Raw genomic sequence first — 18,594 nt, 5'->3', positions numbered from 1 at the left:
ACGATGAGACAACTTCAAGAAGACACGATGATGGAGATCATGGTGTCATGCCGGTGACAATGATGATCATGGAGCCCCGAATATGGAGATCAAAAGGAGCAAATGATATTGGCCATATCATGTCACTATTTGATTGCATGTGATGTTTATCATGTTTTACATCTTATTTGCTTAGAACGACGGTAGCTTAAATAAGATGATCCCTCGTAATAATTTCAAGAAAGTGTTCCCCCTAACTGTGCACCGTTGCGAAGGTTCGTTGTTTCGAAGCACCACGTGATGATCGGGTGTGATAGATTCTAACATTCGAATACAACAAGTGTAAGCGAGATTTACACACAGAATACACTTAGGTTGACTTGACGAGCCTAGCATGTACAGATATGGCCTCGGAACACGGAAGACCGAAAGGTCGAGCATGAGTCGTATAGAAGATACGATCAACATGTAGATGTTCACCGATGTTGGCTAGTCCGTCTTACGTGATGATCGGACACGGCCTAGTTAACTCGGATCATGTTTCACTTAGATGACTGGAGGGATGTCTATCTGAGTGGGAGTTCATTGAGTAATTTGATTAGATGAACTTAATTATCATGAACTTAGTCTAAAATCTTTACAATATGTCTTGTAGATCAAATGGCCCACGTTGTCCTCAACTTCAACGCATTCCTAGAGAAAACCAAGCTGAAAGATGATGGCAGCAACTATACGGACTGGGTCCGGAACCTGAGGATCATCCTCATAGCTGCCAAGAAAGATTATGTCCTAGAAGCACCGCTAGGTAACACACCTGTACCAGAGAACCAAGACGTTATGAACGCTTGGCAGTCACGTGCTGATGATTACTCCCTCGTTCAGTGCGGCATGCTTTACAGCTTAGAACCGGGGCTCCAAAAGCGTTTTGAGAGACACAGAGCATATGAGATGTTCGAAGAGCTGAAAATGGTTTTCCAAGCTCATGCCCGGGTCGAGAGATATGAAGTCCCCGACAAGTTCTTCAGTTGTAAGATGGAGGAAAATAGTTCTGTCAGTGAGCATATACTCAAAATGTCTGGGTTGCATAACCGCTTGACTCAGCTGGGAGTTAATCTCCCGGATGACGCGGTCATTGACAGAATCCTTCAGTCGCTTCCACCGAGCTACAAGAGCTTTGTGATGAACTTCAATATGCAGGGGATGGAAAAGACCATTCCTGAGGTATATTCAATGCTGAAATCAGCAGAGGTGGAAATCAAAAAGGAACATCAAGTGTTGATGGTGAATAAAACCACTAAGTTCAAGAAAGGCAAGGGTAAGAAGAACTTCAAGAAGGACGGCAAGGGAGTTGCCGCGCCCGGTAAGCAAGCTGCCGGGAAGAAGCCAAAGAATGGACCCAAGCTCGAGACTGAGTGTTTTTATTGCAAGGGAAGTGGTCACTAGAAGCGGAACTGCCCCAAATACTTAGCGGACAAGAAGGCCGGCAACACCAAAGGTATATGTGATACACATGTAATTGATGTGTACCTTACCAGTACTCGTAGTAGCTCCTGGGTATTTGATACCGGTGTGGTTGCTCACATTTGTAACTCAAAGCAGGAGCTGCGGAATAAGCGGAGACTGGCGAAGGACGAGGTGACGATGCGCGTCGGGAATGGTTCCAAGGTCGATGTGATCGCCGTCGGCATGCTACCTCTACATTTACCTACGGGATTAGTTTTAAACCTCAATAATTGTTATTTAGTGCCAGCTTTGAGCATGAACATTGTATCAGGATCTCGTTTAATTCGAGATGGCTACTCATTTAAATCCGAGAATAATGGTTGTTCTATTTATATGAGAGATATGTTTTATGGTCATGCTCCGATGGTGAATGGTTTATTCTTAATGAATCTCGAGCGTAATGCTACACATATTCATAGTGTGAATACCAAAAGATGTAAGGTTGATAATGATAGTCCCACATACTTGTAGCACTGCCGCCTTGGTCACATAGGTATCAAACGCATGAAGAAGCTCCATGCAGATGGGCTTTTGGAGTCTCTTGATTACGAATCATTTGACATGTGCGAACCATGCCTCATGGGTAAAATGACCAAGACTCCGTTCTCAGGAACAATGGAGCGAGCAACCAACTTATTGGAAATCATACATACTGATGTGTGCGGTCCAATGAGTGTTGAGGCTCGCGGTGGCTATCGTTATGTTCTCACCCTCACTGATGACTTGAGTAGATATGGGTATGTCTACTTAATGAAACACAAGTCTGAGACCTTTGAAAAGTTCAAGGAATTTCAGAGCGAGGTTGAGAATCAACGTGACAAGAAAATCAAGTTCTTGCGATCAGATCGTGGGGGAGAATACTTGAGTCACGAATTTGGCACACACTTAAGAAAATGTGGAATAGTTTCACAACTCACGCCGCCTGGAACACCTCAGCGTAATGGTGTGTCCGAACGTCGTAATCGCACTCTATTGGATATGGTGCGATCTATGATGTCTCTTATCGATCTACCGCTATCATTTTGGGGCTATGCTTTAGAGACTGCCGCATTCACTTTAAATAGGGCTCCGTCGAAATCCGTTGAGACGACACCGTATGAACTATGGTTTGGGAAGAAACCTAAGCTGTCATTTCTAAAAGTTTGGGGATGCGATGCTTATGTCAAGAAACTTCAACCTGAAAAGCTCGAACCCAAATCGGAAAAATGCGTCTTCATAGGATACCCTAAAGAAACTATTGGTATAACCTTCTACCTCAGATCCGAAGGCAAGATCTTTGTTGCCAAGAATGGATCCTTTCTAGAGAAAGAGTTTCTCTCGAAAGAAATAAGTGGGAGGAAAGTAGAACTTGATGAAGTATTACCTCTTGAACCGATAAGTAGCGCAACTCAAGAAAATGTTCCTGAGGTGCCTGCACCTGACTAGAGAGGAAGTTAATGATGATGATCATGAAACTTCAGATCAAGTTGCTACTGAACTTCGTAGGTCCACTAGGACACGTTCCGCACCAGAGTGGTACGGCAACCTGTCTTAGAAATCATGTTGTTGGACAACGGTGAACCTTCGAAACTATGAAGAAGCGATGGCGGGCCCGGATTCCGACAAATGGCTGGAAGCCATGAAATCCGAGATAGGATCCATGTATGAAAACGAAGTATGGACTTTGACTGACTTGCCCGTTGAGACGCGAGCCATAGAAAATAAATGGATCTTTAAGAAGAAGACGGACGCGGATGGTAATGTTACCATCTATAAAGCTCGACTTGTCGCTAAGGGTTATCGGCAAGTTCAAGGGGTTGACTACGATGAGACTTTCTCACCCGTAGCGAAGCTGAAGTCCGTCCGAATCATGTTAGCAATTGCCGCATTCTACGATTATGAGATATGGCAAATGGACGTCAAAACAGCATTCCTTAATGGTTTCCTTAAGGAAGAATTGTATATGATGCAGCCGGAAGGTTTTGTCGATCCTAAGAATGCTGACAAGGTGTGCAAGCTCCAACGCTCGATTTATGGGCTGGTGCAAGCATCTCGGAGTTGGAACATTCGCTTTGATGAGATGATCAAATCGTTTGGGTTTATGCAGACTTATGGAGAAGCCTGCGTTTACAAGAAAGTGAGTGGGAGCTCTGTAGCATTTCTCATATTATATGTAGATGACATACTTTTGATGGGAAATGATATAGAACTTTTGGACAGCATTAAGGCCTACTTGAATAAGAGTTTTTCAATGAAGGACCTTGGAGAAGCTGCTTATATATTAGGCATCAAGATCTACAGAGATAGATCAAGACGCCTCATAGGTCTTTCACAAAACACATACCTTGATAAGATATTGAAGAAGTTCAATATGGATCAATCTAAGAAGGGGTTCTTGCTGTGTTACAAGGTGTGAAATTGAGCTCAGCTCAATGTCCGACCACGGCAGAAGATATAGAAGAGATGAGTGTCATCCCCTATGCCTCAGCCATAGGTTCTATTATGTATGCCATGCTGTGTACCAGACCTGATGTAAACCTTGCCGTAAGTTTGGTAGGAGGTACCAAAGTAATCCCGGCAAGGAACACTGGACAGCGGTCAAGAATATCCTGAAGTACCTGAAAAGGACTAAGGAAATGTTTCTCGTTTATGGAGTGACGAAGAGCTCGTCGTAAAGGGTTACGTCGATGCTAGCTTCAACACAGATCTGGATGACTCTAAGTCACAAACCGGATACGTGTATATTTTGAATGGTGGGGCAGTAAGCTGGTGCAGTTGCAAGCAAGCGTGTGGCGGGATCTACATGTGAAGCGGAGTACATGGCAGCCTCGGAGGCAGCGCATGAAGCAATTTGGGTGAAGGAGTTCATCACCGACCTAGGAGTCATACCCAATGCGTCGGGGATCAAACTCTTCTGTGACAACACTGGAGCTATTGCACTTGCCAAGGAGCCCAGGTTTCACAAGAAGACCAGGCACATCAAGCGTCGCTTCAACTCCATTCGTGAAAATGTTCAAGATGGAGACATAGATATTTGTAAAGTACATACGGACCTGAATGTAGCAGATCCGTTGACTAAACCTCTCCCTAGAGCAAAACATGATCAACACCAGAATTCCATGGGTGTTCGATTCATCACAATGTAACTAGATTATTGACTCTAGTGCAAGTGGGAGACTGTTGGAAATATGCCCTAGAGGCAAAAATAAAAGCATTATTATTATATTTCCTTGTTCATGATAATTGTCTTTTATTCATGCTATAATTGTGTTATCCGGAAATCGTAATACATGTGTGTATACATAGACACCAACATGTCCCTAGTAAGCCTCTAGTTGACTAGCTCGTTGATCAACAGATAGTCATGGTTTCCTGACTATGGACATTGGATGTCATTGATAACGAGATCACATCATTAGGAGAATGATGTGATGGACAAGACCCAATCCTAAACATAGCACAAGATCGTATAGTTCGTTTGCTAGAGTTTTTCCAATGTCAAGTATCTTTTCCTTAGACCATGAGATCGTGTAACTCCCGGATACCGTAGGAATGCTTTGGGTGTACCAAACGTCACAACTTAACTGGGTGACTATAAAGGTATACTACGGGTATCTCTGAAAGTGTCTATTGGGTTGACACGGATCAAGACTGGGATTTGTCACTTCGTATGACGGAGAGGTATCTCTGGGCCCACTCCGTAATGCATCATCATAATGAGCTCAAAGTGACCAAGTGTCTGGTCACGGGATCATGCATTACGGTACGAGTAAAGTGACTTGCCGGTAACGAGATTGAATGAGGTATTGGGATACCGACGATCGAATCTCGGGCAAGTAACGTACCGACTGACAAAGGGAATTGTATACGGGGTTGCTTGAATCCTCGACATCGTGGTTCATCCGATGAGATCATCGAGGAGCATGTGGGAGCCAACATGGGTATCCAGATCCCGCTGTTGGTTATTGACCGGAGAGCCGTCTCGGTCATGTCTACATGTCTCCCGAACCCGTAGGGTCTACACACTTAAGGTTCGGTGACGCTAGGGTTGTAGAGATATGAATATGCAGTAACCCGAAAGTTGGTCGGAGTCCCGTATGAGATCCCGGACGTCACGAGGAGTTCCGGAATGGTCCAGAGGTGAAGAATTATATATAGGAAGTGCAGTTTCGGCCATCGGGAGAGTTTCGGGGGTCGCCGGTATTGTACCGGGACCACCGGAAGGGTCCCGGGGGTCCACCAGGTGGGGCCACCCATCCCGGAGGGCCCCATGGGCTGAAGTGGGGAGGGGAACCAGCCCATAGTGGGCTGGTGCGCCCCCTTTGGCCCACCCCATGCGCCTAGGGTTGGGAACCCTAGGGTGGGGGGGCGCCCCACCTGGCTTGGGGGGCACTCCACCCCTTGGCCGCCGCCCCCCTAGGAGATCCCATCTCCTAGGGCCAGCGCCCCCCTTGGGGAGCCTATATAAAGGGGGGAGGGAGGGGCAGCCGCACCCTTGACTCTTGGCGCCTCCCTCTCCCCTGCTACACCTCTCCCTCTCGCAGAAGAACGGCGAAGCCCTGCTGCAGTGACTGTTGCATCCACCACCACGTCGTCGTGCTGCGGGATCTTCATCAACCTCTCCTCCCCCCTTGTTGGATCAAGAAGGAGGAGATGTCACGCTGACCGTACGTGTGTTGAACACGGAGGTGCCGTTCGTTCGACGCTAGGATCTCCGGTGATTTGGATCACGTCGAGTACGACTTCCTCATCCCCGTTCTTTGAACGCTTCCGCGCGTGATCTACAAAGGTATGTAGATGCAATCCGATCACTTGTTGCTAGATGAACTCATAGATGGATCTTGGTGAAACCGTAGGAAATTTTTTGTTTTCTGCAACGTTCCCCAACATGATTTTGATCCTATTGAAGCGGCTCGGGCTATCCCAGCTTGAAGGAAGACGGGTCAGAGTTTGTGAAGCGGATCTGCGAGCAATAAACCGGGAGTGCGTCCGCTAGCTTGTCAATTGGCTGAAGAAGCAGACTTGTCTCATTATCAAGCCCAATATGACAATCAAAACAAGCGAATAGCTGCACCAATTCATGAATCGGAAAATCTTATCCCTCCAATCCGTAAGCATACTTACGCTCCCGATATTGACCCGTCATTGCTGATCCATGATGAAGCTGTCTTTCAAGCATTAATGGGAATCGACTGGACAACTGTTGATTTCCAGCCGCTGGGTAGAGAAACTGAAGCTGAAGCGGCGCGGGATGATCCACAACCATCAGCCAGGCTGGTGGCCAAGCTTGAACCGGAAGCCGGTTTAAAACTGCTTCTCCCTTGCGAAAAACAATGATCTTATTATGGGCACCGTGTTGCCTTGTAATAGGCTAGCTGATACTTTTGATGTTGATATGCCTTCATGCATAATTACTGCAACTTGCTCTTCCTTTGGGTGATGAAATTTCCAAAGTACTTTCTGCAATAAAAAATCTTAAAGTGCCACCACGGTTGTACCGTCAGGCGGAATATGATGTCTGCATACATGAAATCAAAACATCCGAAATTTTTAAGTATATGACCAAATTTTTTAGATACATAATACCTGCCATCGTTGAGCGTGAAGTTGGCTTGGCCAATCTTGAAGCGGAGTTTTATAAACCCACACTGTCGGAGGAGATAGCAACTCCTATATATATGATGCCGGTTTACCATGTAAACCGTGCCGGGTTATAATAAACACCGTGTTACTCCATAATAGGATGTTAACAAAAAAATCAAACCGAGCAAATAGTCGCCGGATCAAAAATGGACCATGTTCCGTCAATTGACAGTGTGAACCGGTTTAAAACTTTGTCGGTTTAAAAAACGCAATAAAAAGAAAGAAATATCTTTCAAAGAAAAGTGTGAAGCAAAGGCAATGACAAAACCGTTTGCAAAAAGAGGCTTATTTGAGCTGATCAGATGGCGTTACCATGGTCGAACACGACCAAGCTCCCGATAGGTGTAGCTATGGTTCAAGTCAGCCAGGTCCCCAAATGAAACTGTGGCATTTATGCCGATCAAGTGGCATGGCAATGGTTCGGGTTCGACCAAGCCCCCAAGTGATTCTGTGGCCTTAGGCCGATCAAGAGGCATGACTGGTTCAGACGTGACCAAGTCCCCAAGTGATCTGGTGGCTCTCGCTATCAAGAGGTATTGCATTGGTTCGACACGACCAAGCCCCCAAGTGATATAACATGATGCTTTTGAAAAGCTAACTCAAGGGGTAAACCGGAGGCCGCTTTAGAACAACTCCGTGTAACCACACATGATGTAAAAGAACAGATACCCCGCTTTAGCTGAGGTTCCAGTTTATTATATTTAGTCATAATATATACATCATCGTAATATGTACATAAGTAGAGCCAATGGCTCAGGTATAGTAAGGCCGAAGATGAGCTATGTTCCACGGCCTGTTGGTCTCCTCCTCTGATGTACGTGAGTCTTTATGCTCTCGAATATCGATTAGATAGTATGACCCGTTGTGCAGATTCTTGCTGACCACGAAAGGCCCCTCCCAAGGTGGGGATAGCTTATGCATATCAGTCTGATCTTGGATGAGCCGAAGCACCAAATCTCCTTCCTGAAAGGTTCTGGTTCTGACTCGGCGACTGTGATAACGACGAAGATCCTGTTGGTAAATCGCCGAGCGGGCAACTGCTACGTCACATTCTTCATCCAACATGTCCAAAGCGGCTTGTCGTGTTGTCTAATTGTCCGCTTCAACATAAGCTGCCACACGGGGTGAATCATGACGGATATCACTGGGGAGAACCGCCTCCGCTCTGTAAACCATGAAGAACGGTGTATATCTTGTTGATCTGTTGGGTGTAGTATTGATGCTCCATAACACATATGGTAACTCTTCTACCCAACAACCCGGTGTTCTCTGCAAAGGAACCATAAGCCGGGGCTTGATGCCTCTCAAGATCTCTTGATTAGCCCTTTCTGCTTGACCATTGGACTATGGGTGTGCCACCGATGAAACATCGAGCCGGATGTGCTCCCGTTCGCAGAACTCCTTCATGGCACCTTTAGACAAATTGGTACCATTATCTCTGATGATACTGTGTGGAAAGCCAAACCGGAAAATCACTTTTTTAATGAACTGAACCGCCGTGGCCGCATCACACTTGCTAACAGGTTCTGCCTCCACCCACTTTGTAAACTTGTCAACCGCCACCAGGAGGTGGGTCTTCTTATCTTTGGACCTTTTGAAAGGTCCAACCATATCCAGCCCCCAAGTCGCAAACGGCCAAGTAATTAGAATCATTCTTAGTTCTTGAGCCGGCACATGAGCACGTCTTGAAAACTTTTGGCAACCATCATATCGTCTGACTAGATCCTCCGCATCAGCATGAGCAGTTAACCAATAGAAGCCATGGCGAAACGCTTTAGCCACCAGAGATTTTGAATCGGCGTGGTGACCACAATCTCCTTCGTGGATCTCACGCAAAATTTCACGGCCTTCTTCAGGAGACACACAGCGTTGAAACGCCCCTGACACACTGCAATGATGCAACTCGCCGTTGATAATAGTCATGGACTTGGATCGCTGGATTATCTGTCGGGCCAGAGTCTCATCCTCTGGTAACTCACCCCGGTTCTTATACGCCAGGTAAGGAAGCGTCCAATCCGGAATAACATGAAGAGCTACCACCAATTGAGCCTCCGGATCAGGAATAGCCAAATCCGCTTCACCAGGGATCTTGACCGACGGGTTGTGCAGCACATCCAGAAAAACAATGGGCGGGACCGGTTTGCGCTGAGAGCCCAGCCGGCTTAAGGCGTCCGCCGCTTCATTTTTCCGCCAGTCCACGTGGTCCACCTGATAGCCTTTAAAATGACCTGCAACAATATCCCTAGGTGGAGATTGAAAGTGCAACTATCCCTAGGTGGTTTTGGTAATTCATAACAACATATAGCTCATTGAGCTAATGCTATTCCAAGATGATTATTTCAGGAAAGCTCAATGATTGGCATGGCATGGATGTGAAAGTGGAACCCTCAAAATGCTAAGGACAAAGGATTGGCTCAAGCTCAAAAGCTCAAGACTCTTCATTTTATATTTTAGTGATCCAAGATCACATTGAGTCTTTAGGAAAAGCCAATACTATCAAGGAGGGATGAGGTGTTGCTTAATGAGCCTCTTGCTTCATGTGCTTAGTGATATGCTCCAAAAACCCTCAACTACTTTCCCATATCCACATATGACCTAAACCCTAAGCCAAACTCGGTCCTACCGATTCTTCCTATCCGGCGCCACCGAGTTTTCATTTATCATTAGCCACTGCCAAACCCTAGCAATTCGGTCCTACCGATAGGGATCTCGGTCTCACCGAGATGGGATTGCAAACTCTCTGTTTCCCTTTCGTAACTTTTTGGTCTCACCGAAAGAGCGAATCGGTCCCACCGAGATTGCAATGTAAATTCAGTGTTTCCCCTTTGTAACTTTTCGGTCTCACCGAAAGAGCAAATCGGTCCCACCGAGTTTGCCTGACCAACTCTCTGGTTAGCTAATTACCAAATTCGGTCTCACCGAGTTTGTGTAATCGGTCTCACCGAGATTATGTTATGCCCAAACCCTAACCATATCGGTCATACCGAGTTGCATGTCAGTCCCACCGAAAATCTCTAACGGTCACTAGGTTTACATTTTCGGTTCGACCGAGTTTGTTGATTTGGTCCCACCGAGATTGGAAAACTGTGTGTAACGGTTGGATTTTGTGTGGAGGCTATATATACCCCTCCACCTACTCTTCATTCGAGGAGAGAGCAATCAGAACACATACACCATTCCAACTCATATGTTCTGAGAGAGAACCACCTACTCATGTGTTGAGACCAAGACATTCCATTCCTACCATATGAATCTTGATCTCTAGCTTCCCCAAGTTGCTTTCCACTCAAATCTTCTTTCCACCAAATCCAAATCCTATGAGAGAGAGTTGAGTGTTGGGGAGACTATCATTTGAAGCACAAGAGCAAGGAGTTCATTACCTACACACCATTTGTTACTTCTTGGAGAGTGGTGTCTCCTAGATTGGCTAGGTGTCACTTGGGAGCCTCCGACAAGATTGTGGAGTTGAACCAAGGAGTTTGTAAGGGCAAGGAGATCGCCTACTTCGTGAAGATCTACCGCTAGTGAGGCAAGTCCTGTGTGGGCGATGGCCATGGTGGGATAGACAAGGTTGCTTCTTCATGGACCCTTTGTGGGTGGTTGCTTCTTCATGGACCCTTCGTGGGTGGAGCCCTGTGTGGACTCGCGCAACCGTTACCCTTGGGTGGAGCCCTATGTGGACTCGCGCAACCGTTACCCTTTGTGGGTTGAAGTCTCCATCAACGTGGATGTAGGATAGCACCACCTATCCGAACCACGGGAAAAACATCCGTGTCTCCAATTGCGTTTGAATTCTCCAAACCCTTCCCTTTACATTCTTGCAAGTTGCATGCTTTACTTTCCGCTGCCTATATACTCTTTGCATGCTTGCTTGAATTATGTGATGATTACTTGACTTGTCCTAAATTAGCTAAAATCTACCAAGAACTAAAATTGGGAAAAGGTTAAGTTTTTATTTGGTCAAGTAGTCTAATCACCCCCCTCTAGACATACTTTCGATCCTACAAACCGCCGTTCGAGGCACATACTTCAAACCGTGCGGCCCAAGCTCTATAGCCCACTTGGCAATCCGGCCAGTTGCTTCCCGGTTCTGGATGATATCCCCCAAAGGAGCAGAACTGACCACCGTAATTGGGTGCCCTTGGAAGTATTGTTTAAGCTTCCGGCTTGCCATAAAAACTCCATACACCAGCTTCTGCCAATGCGGATACCTTTGCTTGGACTCAATGAGTACCTCGCTGATATAATAGACCGGACGTTGAACCAGATGCTCCTTACCTGCCTCCTTTCGCTCCACCACAATAGCCACGCTGACCGCCCGAGCATTAGCAGCAACATATAGCAGTAACGGCTCCTTGTCAATGGGAGCGGCGAGCACAGGCGGATTGGCCAATTGCCGCTTTAAGTCCTCAAATGCTTCATCAGCAGCGGAACTCCAGACAAACTGATCCGTCTTCTTCAACATCTGATACAAAGGGATTGCCTTCTCACCAAGACGACTGATAAACCGGCTTAACGCGGCAATCCGGCCTGCCAGGCGTTGAACATCATTGATACACTTCGGTTTAGCCAGGGAGGTGATGGCTGTGATCTTCTTCGGATTAGCCTCAATTCCCCTATTGGACACCAGAAAACCCAATAACTTGCCTGCCGGTACACCAAAGACACACTTGTCCGGATTAAGCATCATCTTGTATGTCCTCAGGTTATCAGAGGTTTCCTTCAAATCATCAATCAGAGTCTCCTTCTTCCTGGATTTAACCACGATATCATCCACGTAAGCATGTACATTACGGCCAATCTGCTTGTGAAGACAATTTTGCACACACCGTTGATAAGTTGCCTGGGCACTCTTGAGCCCAAAGGGCATAGACACATAGCAGAAGGCTCCAAAGGGAGTTATGAATACTGTCTTCTCCTGGTCCTTAACTGCCATTTTGATCTGATGATAGCCAGAATATGCATCCAAAAAACTTAAACGCTCACAACCCGCCGTAGCATCAATAATTTGATCAATACGGGGGAGGGCAAAAGGATCTGCTGGACAAGCCTTATTAAGATCTGTGTAATCCACACACATGCGCCAGGTGCCGTTTTTCTTAAGGACCAGCACCGGATTGGCAAGCCACTCAGGGTGAAAAACTTCAATAATAAAGCCAGCTGCTAAGAGCCTGGCTGCCTCTTCTCCAATCGCCTTGCGTCTTTCTTCGTTAAACCGATGGAGGAACTGTTTCACCGGTTTGTATTTAGGATCCACATTAAGGGTGTGCTCAGCGAGTTGCCTCGGTACACCTGGCATGTCAGAGGGCTTCCATGCAAAAATGTCCCGATTCTCACGGATGAACTCGATGAGCGCGCTTTCCTATTTCGGATCCAAGTTGGCACTGATGCTGAACTGCTTGGACGAATCGCCAGGTACGAAGTCAACAAGCTTAGTTTCTGCTGCCGATTTGAACTTCAGGGCCGGATCATGCTCCGTAGTTGACTTCTTTAATGGAGTCATGTCCGCCAGATCAACAGTGTCCTTATAATACTTCAGCTCCTCGGTGGCACAAACCGACTCTGCATAGGCCGCATCTCCTTCCTCGCACTCCAAAGCGATTTTGCGGCTTCCGTGAACCGTTATTGTCCCCTTGTGACCCGGCATCTTGAGCTGCAAATACACATAACAGGGCCGTGCCATAAACTTGGCGTAGGCCGGTCGCCCAAACAGGGCGTGATATGGACTTTGGATTTTCACCACTTCAAATGTCAATGTCTCTGACCTGGAATCATGATCATCCCCAAAGGCCACTTCCAGAGCTATCTTACCAACAGGATATGCTGATTTGCCAGGTACTACACCGTGGAACACCGTATTGGACGGTTTGAGATTTTTATCTGTTAGTCCCATACGACGGAAGGTCTCATAGTACAAGATATTAATGCTGCTCCCTCCATCCATGAGCACCTTGGTGAACTTGTAACCTCCCACCTGAGGCGCCACCACCAGAGCCAACTGACCCGGATTATCAACCTAGGGAGGGTGATCCTCTCTGCTCCATATGATTGGCTGTTCAGACCAGCGTAGATAACGGGGTATGGCCGGTTCAACAGAGTTGACCGCCCGCCTCTGAACCTTCCGGTCTCGCTTGTCCAAGCTAGTGGTGAAGACATGGTACTGCCCACTGCTCAACTGCTTTGGGTTGCTCTGGTAACCTGACTGTTGCTACTGTTGGTTGTAACCACCCTGGTTGTTCTAACTATTTTGATTATTATGTCCGCCCGGATTACCATTAAATCCTGAACCGGAATTTCCTCCACCGTAACCCGGCCCGGACCCTGAGCCACCGCCGGAGCCGTGATCATACCGGAAAGCATTAGAATTCTTGAACTCCTGCATAATGAAGCAATCCTTCCAAAGGTGGTTTGTTGGCGCCTCCTTCGTCCCATGTCTTGGACAGGGCTGGCTCAGCAGATAGTTTAGGCGGTCCGGGTTAGGGTTGGGTGCCCCACTGCGATTTTTCGGTTTACCCTTGCGTCGCTGGCCATTGTCCTGCGTGTTGGTATTAGCCACAAAGTCCATATTGCCATCCGCTTTACGCTTGCCTCCACCACCATTGCCTGCCCAGTGATGCTGCTGACCTTTGGAGTTGTTGTTCTTCTTTCCCTTCCCTGCCTTGTCATCATCAGATTCAGGATCCTTGGTACTATCAGAATCAGCATACTTTACCAAAGCAGCCATGAGGGTCCCCATGTCAGTGCAATGACTCTTCATCCGTCCCAACTTCAGCTTTAGGGGCCCAAACCGGCAGTTGCCTTCTAGGGTTAATACTGCGGTGTCAGCGTTGATGCGGTCTGATGAGTGCAACACTTGTGAAACCCGGCGCACCCAATGAGTCGTTGATTCTCCTTCCTCCTGGACGCAGGCAGCTAAGTCCACTATCGACATAGGCTGTTTGCATGTATCCTTGAAATTGCTGATAAACCGGGCTCGTAATCGGGCCCATGAACTGATAGAATTAGCCGGCAAGCTTTTTAACCAAGTACGGGCCGTTCCTTCAAGCATCATGGTGAAGTATTTCGCACACGCCGCGTCATCCACATCAAGCATCTCCATGGCCATCTCATAGCTCTCCACCCATGTCTTTGGAGGTTGATCCGCCGTGTAATTTGGTACTTTGCGCGGGCCTTTGAAATCCTTGGGCAGGCGCACATTGCGTAAAGCGGGGATAAGGCAAGGCACCCCCAAAGAACTAGAAGTAACACCAGGTTCGATCGAGATAGTTGGACGAACCGGCGTGAGCTGCCGAGCCTGATGCTATGCGGCTAACTCGGCCTCCCTGCGCGCTCGGGCCCGGTCCACCATTTCCTGAGCGTTCTCAGCACCACCCGCCGGGTTGTTGCCACGGGGCGCTCCACGTCGTTCATTACTCGACACTGCCGGTTCATCCACATGTCTGCTATAGCTCTGGCTTGGACGGGGGGTCGAGTGGATCCGGTCGCGGCTGTACGAGTATGCTTCTTGTTGAACCAAAGCTGTCCTCAGAAGCTCCTTGACCCGTCGCGTCTCTACTGCCTGCGGCGAGTCACCTTCAATTGGAATGGCCTCCAGCCGTGCAGCAGCGGCAACGAGATTGTCCATCGGGTTGGAGTAGTGACCCGGAGGTGTTGAAACAGCCTGAGGTATAACAGTATTTTGACGAGGCAGATCCATCCGACGGGGCTGAACCGACGCGCCGGTCGCAGGGGCTTCCGCCCGGTTTACCTCCAGCGGATTATTGGCTCCTGCTCCTGGGGTGTTGAAAAGGTCTCTGGCCTCGAAAACCGAAGGCAAACGGGATCGGTACTTCCTCTTCATGACTTCATGCGACGCGTTCTGGTCCAACATGAGCCTGTAGGCTTGTGCGTCTAAAGCGGCCCGCTCTGCGGTCATCCTGGCATCCTCAGCTGCCAGGTCCGCCTTGGCCTAGGTGATCTGTCCTTCACCTTTGCAATCTCCGCGTGTGGACTTCCTGATCCGCCGGATTAGCCTCTGCCATAAGCACAGCCAATGCATCAAATAGATCTGATAGAACTTGAGCCGGCGGGCGCGCAGAGCTCCCTGCCCCAGCAGCTGTCGCCGCTGCTGAACCGGAGGTTATTGGGTGCAGCAGTCGAAGAATGAAGTGCTGCTTGTGTACCAGCCATGAATATTCCAACTCGGTTGGGTAGATCAGAGGGGTCCGGAATACTGTCACCATCGGAACAGCCCCCAATCCGGCCATCTTGTAGCTGATAAAGAGATTCGGTTTCTCCGGATGACTCATCGCCGGAGTAAATGACGGTCTCGCCGCCAGATCCCGATCCGTCCTCATGTCCTCCTCCATGGATGACTCCCACGAAGGCACGCTTCACGGCCGGTTTAACCCGGGCAGATCGTGCACGCTGAGCCGTTTCGACGAGGTCAATGCAGATGTCCGGCTCAGGGCCCGGTTCTCCGATCTTGCCGATGAAAACGTGTATGCCACCAAAGGGGACCCGGTACCCGTACTCAACTGAGCCGGCCTCGGGGCCCCAGCCTGCATCATCGATGTAGAGCTTGCCGCGACGACTCTTAGTCATCCGGCCCACGGCGTAGCCCTTGAGTCCTTCAAAGCGGCCTCCAAGAACTTGAAACCATCGTGCGATAGCCCCACGGTGGGCGCCAACTGTCGTGGTTTTGTCATGGCAGATGTCCTAGAGAAAGGACTTAGTCGTGGAGGCCATCGCAACGGGTTAGCTTGAAGGGGTTAAAGCGGACACAGGGACGCAAGAGAGTTTATACTAGTTCGGCCCCTTCGATGAAGGTAAAAGCCTACGTCTAGTTGTGATGGAATTGATGGGGTTTCGGTGACTAGGGAGCAAACAAGCTTCGCCTAAGTCTCGAGTTGTTGTCTGTTGTCTTTGAACCGCCGCCGGGTCGTCCCTTATATACACGGGTGACGCCCGTCGGTTCACAAAGTCCCAACACCGGTCCATATTCGTATCCGGATTGGTCTCTCCTTATTCCTAACTTACAATACAAGTTTATATACAAATGCCGGTTTACAGCTACAAGTCTTAAACCGACTATGGGCTTTAGGCCCTCATCTATCTTCTCGGGCTTTAGCACTCTTGAACTACTGATGAAGTTGACCCGGCCCAGATAGGCCGGTTTGCGCCCAACAGTAATATCTCCAACAATAGTAATAGGATAGGAGTGGCCGATATATTGCTCATCTGTTACCACCTACTTGCTCAATCCCTTTGGTGGAAAATGTAAAAGAAACTTACTTGCATTAGGCCGCCGGGAAGCAGAAGAGGAACGACGGGCGGCGGGGCGGACGCCAAGCTGGGCGGTCGGGCTAAGGGTGCGGTGGCTCCCGCGGGGCGACCCGCAACAACCTGCAGCGGCGGCTCCCGTGGCGACCCGCGGCGGAGGGCGCGGCTGCGGGAGGCGGCGAAGGGCGCAGCGGGCGGCGTCTACGGCTAACGGCGGCGCGAGGCTGCGGGGGGAACGACGAGGCGGCGAACGTGCGAGACGAGGAGAATGGGACGAGAGGTCGTGCGGTCGTGCGGGTAGCGGTTTTTGTTTTAAGGAGGGGCAGGGCTAGCGATCGATGGATTGGCTTAATGCGTGGTTGGTAGCGTTAAACACCGAAGGATTAAGGGCCATTAGATCTTGATAATGGATGGATGTGATTGTTTGAATCTGCCCCTCTCTTCTTTTTATAGGCGTAGTAGATAGATACATTTCCCAAATACGTGATTAATATTTGTTTCAAATATATGTTATGATGTCTACCGTTTTCATACATATTGTGTATTTTTTGGTAAATAAAATATTTTCTAATACTTAACCTTTTTTCAAATAATTGATTAAGATTTTTTTCAAATGTATGTTTTGAGGTCTACTGTTTTCATACCCATTGTACATCTTTGGTATACATCTAAGCACTTGTTGACACAGGTTTACCATTTCTCATATACACGAATCATATTTTTTTGATACAGGAAGTAGAAGTACAAACCCATGTCATTTTTTTTTCTGAGACAAAAGCCCATGTCATCTCAATGTTTACCGAGAGCACCTGGGCCACCGTGTGTCTTCTCGGCCAGGCCTGCACAAAACCACAGAGCAAAGTGGCAAAACCTGCCCCAAGAACAACAAGCCCAGACGCAAGCCCGCCACACCAGCCCATCACCTCTTGGCCCAGGCGGCGCCCCTACATATACCGACCCCCCAGACGGCTAGGGTTTCTCCCTCCATCCCAGCAGCCGCGCTCCGCCTCCCGTTCCCCTGCACGCCGCGGCGCCGCCGTCTCCGTCCCCGCCCTCCGCCCCCGGCGCCCGTCACCATGGTGAGCACCCCCCAGCCGAGTCCGCTCTCCCCGTTGGTTGCTCCGGTGGTAGAGCTCCCTAATCTGACCTCCCTTGTCTCCCTCTGCAGATCATCTCCAAGAAGAACCGCCGCGAGATCTGCAAGTACCTCTTCCAGGGTGAGCTCCTCCCCCCTCCCTCCCCCATTTTTCGCACCGTGCCGGCCGTGGTTAGGATCCAGATGCCATCTCGTTAGTCTTCTTCTGTAGGGTTCGATCCATGTGTTGTGTAGGGTTTTGGCCAGGTTGCTCCGTCAGTGTTCTTGGCACCCATTGACCGCGGCGAGTTCGCTCCGATGCGCGGTTGCTGCAAGGTTCGAATCTAGACAGTTAGGACATCACTGACATCCTAACTGTAGAATCTTATTCATGTCAAGCTGCAATCTTGAAGAATTCTACTGACTATTACAATAGTCTGAGCATCTTAACTGAATTCCTTGCTGCGAATTTCAACTTTTGATTGATGTGTCCAAGAATGCTACTACTTTGGATGGTCTGAAGGATTTGACCGATGAATCCATTGTGATGTGTGTGCAGAGGGAGTCTTGTACGCCAAGAAGGACTACAACCTGGCCAAGCACCCCCAGGTCGATGCCTCGAACCTCGAGGTCATCAAGCTCATGCAGAGCTTCAAGTCCAAGGAGTACGTCAGGGAGACCTTCTCGTGGCAGCACTACTACTGGTACCTGACCAACGACGGCATTGAGTTCCTCCGCACCTTCCTCAACCTGCCGTCTGAGATCGTGCCCAACACCCTCAAGAAGTCCGCCAAGCCCCCGTCCCGCCCCTTCGGCTCTGGCCCACCGGGTGACCGCCCCAGGTGAGCTAGCTATGTTCATCATTCTGCCTCTCTGTTTTGGGCATGGTTGTTCCTGTTGCTGTTGAGAATATAACCACACTGATCATCTAGCTATACTCTATATTTTGATTAGTCTGTCTAATCTTGGTGCCTGTTGACTTGGAATGAGGATAAATTTTAGTCCTGATCCACCATTTGTTTAGCAAAGTTGAAATTAGTTGATGAACCTTGCCATGCCACACAAATGCTCAAATATCTCTGTTCAATTTTGTTGTATGGCATGCTATTGCAGTTGATTAAACCGGGGAATAGCTTGTGTTCTATCTCTCTCGT

General features: G+C 48.5%; 1 protein-coding gene across 1 annotated transcript; it reads left to right on the top strand.

Moving 5' to 3' along the window:
- The first annotated feature begins 17,261 nt into the window (after nucleotides 1-17,261).
- On the top strand, nucleotides 17,262-18,313 carry LOC125534311 (40S ribosomal protein S10-1-like). Its single transcript, XM_048697567.1, has 3 exons — nucleotides 17,262-17,444; nucleotides 17,534-17,582; nucleotides 18,000-18,313. Exons 1-3 carry the CDS (start codon nucleotides 17,442-17,444, stop codon nucleotides 18,284-18,286), a joined length of 339 nt encoding a protein of 112 aa, XP_048553524.1. The 5' UTR covers nucleotides 17,262-17,441; the 3' UTR covers nucleotides 18,287-18,313.
- The last annotated feature ends 281 nt before the right edge of the window (nucleotides 18,314-18,594 follow it).

The sequence above is a fragment of the Triticum urartu genome, chromosome 2 (genome assembly GCF_003073215.2).
Source record: "Triticum urartu cultivar G1812 chromosome 2, Tu2.1, whole genome shotgun sequence".
Taxonomy (NCBI): Eukaryota; Viridiplantae; Streptophyta; class Magnoliopsida; order Poales; family Poaceae; genus Triticum; species Triticum urartu.
This window is presented reverse-complemented; position numbering and strand designations above follow the sequence as displayed.

Excerpts from the sequence above, each read along its gene's own strand:
- LOC125534311 (XM_048697567.1), top strand. Across the intron at positions 17,583-17,999 it reads CTGCAAGTACCTCTTCCAGG|AGGGAGTCTTGTACGCCAAG; the intron begins GTGAGCTCCTCC and ends ATGTGTGTGCAG.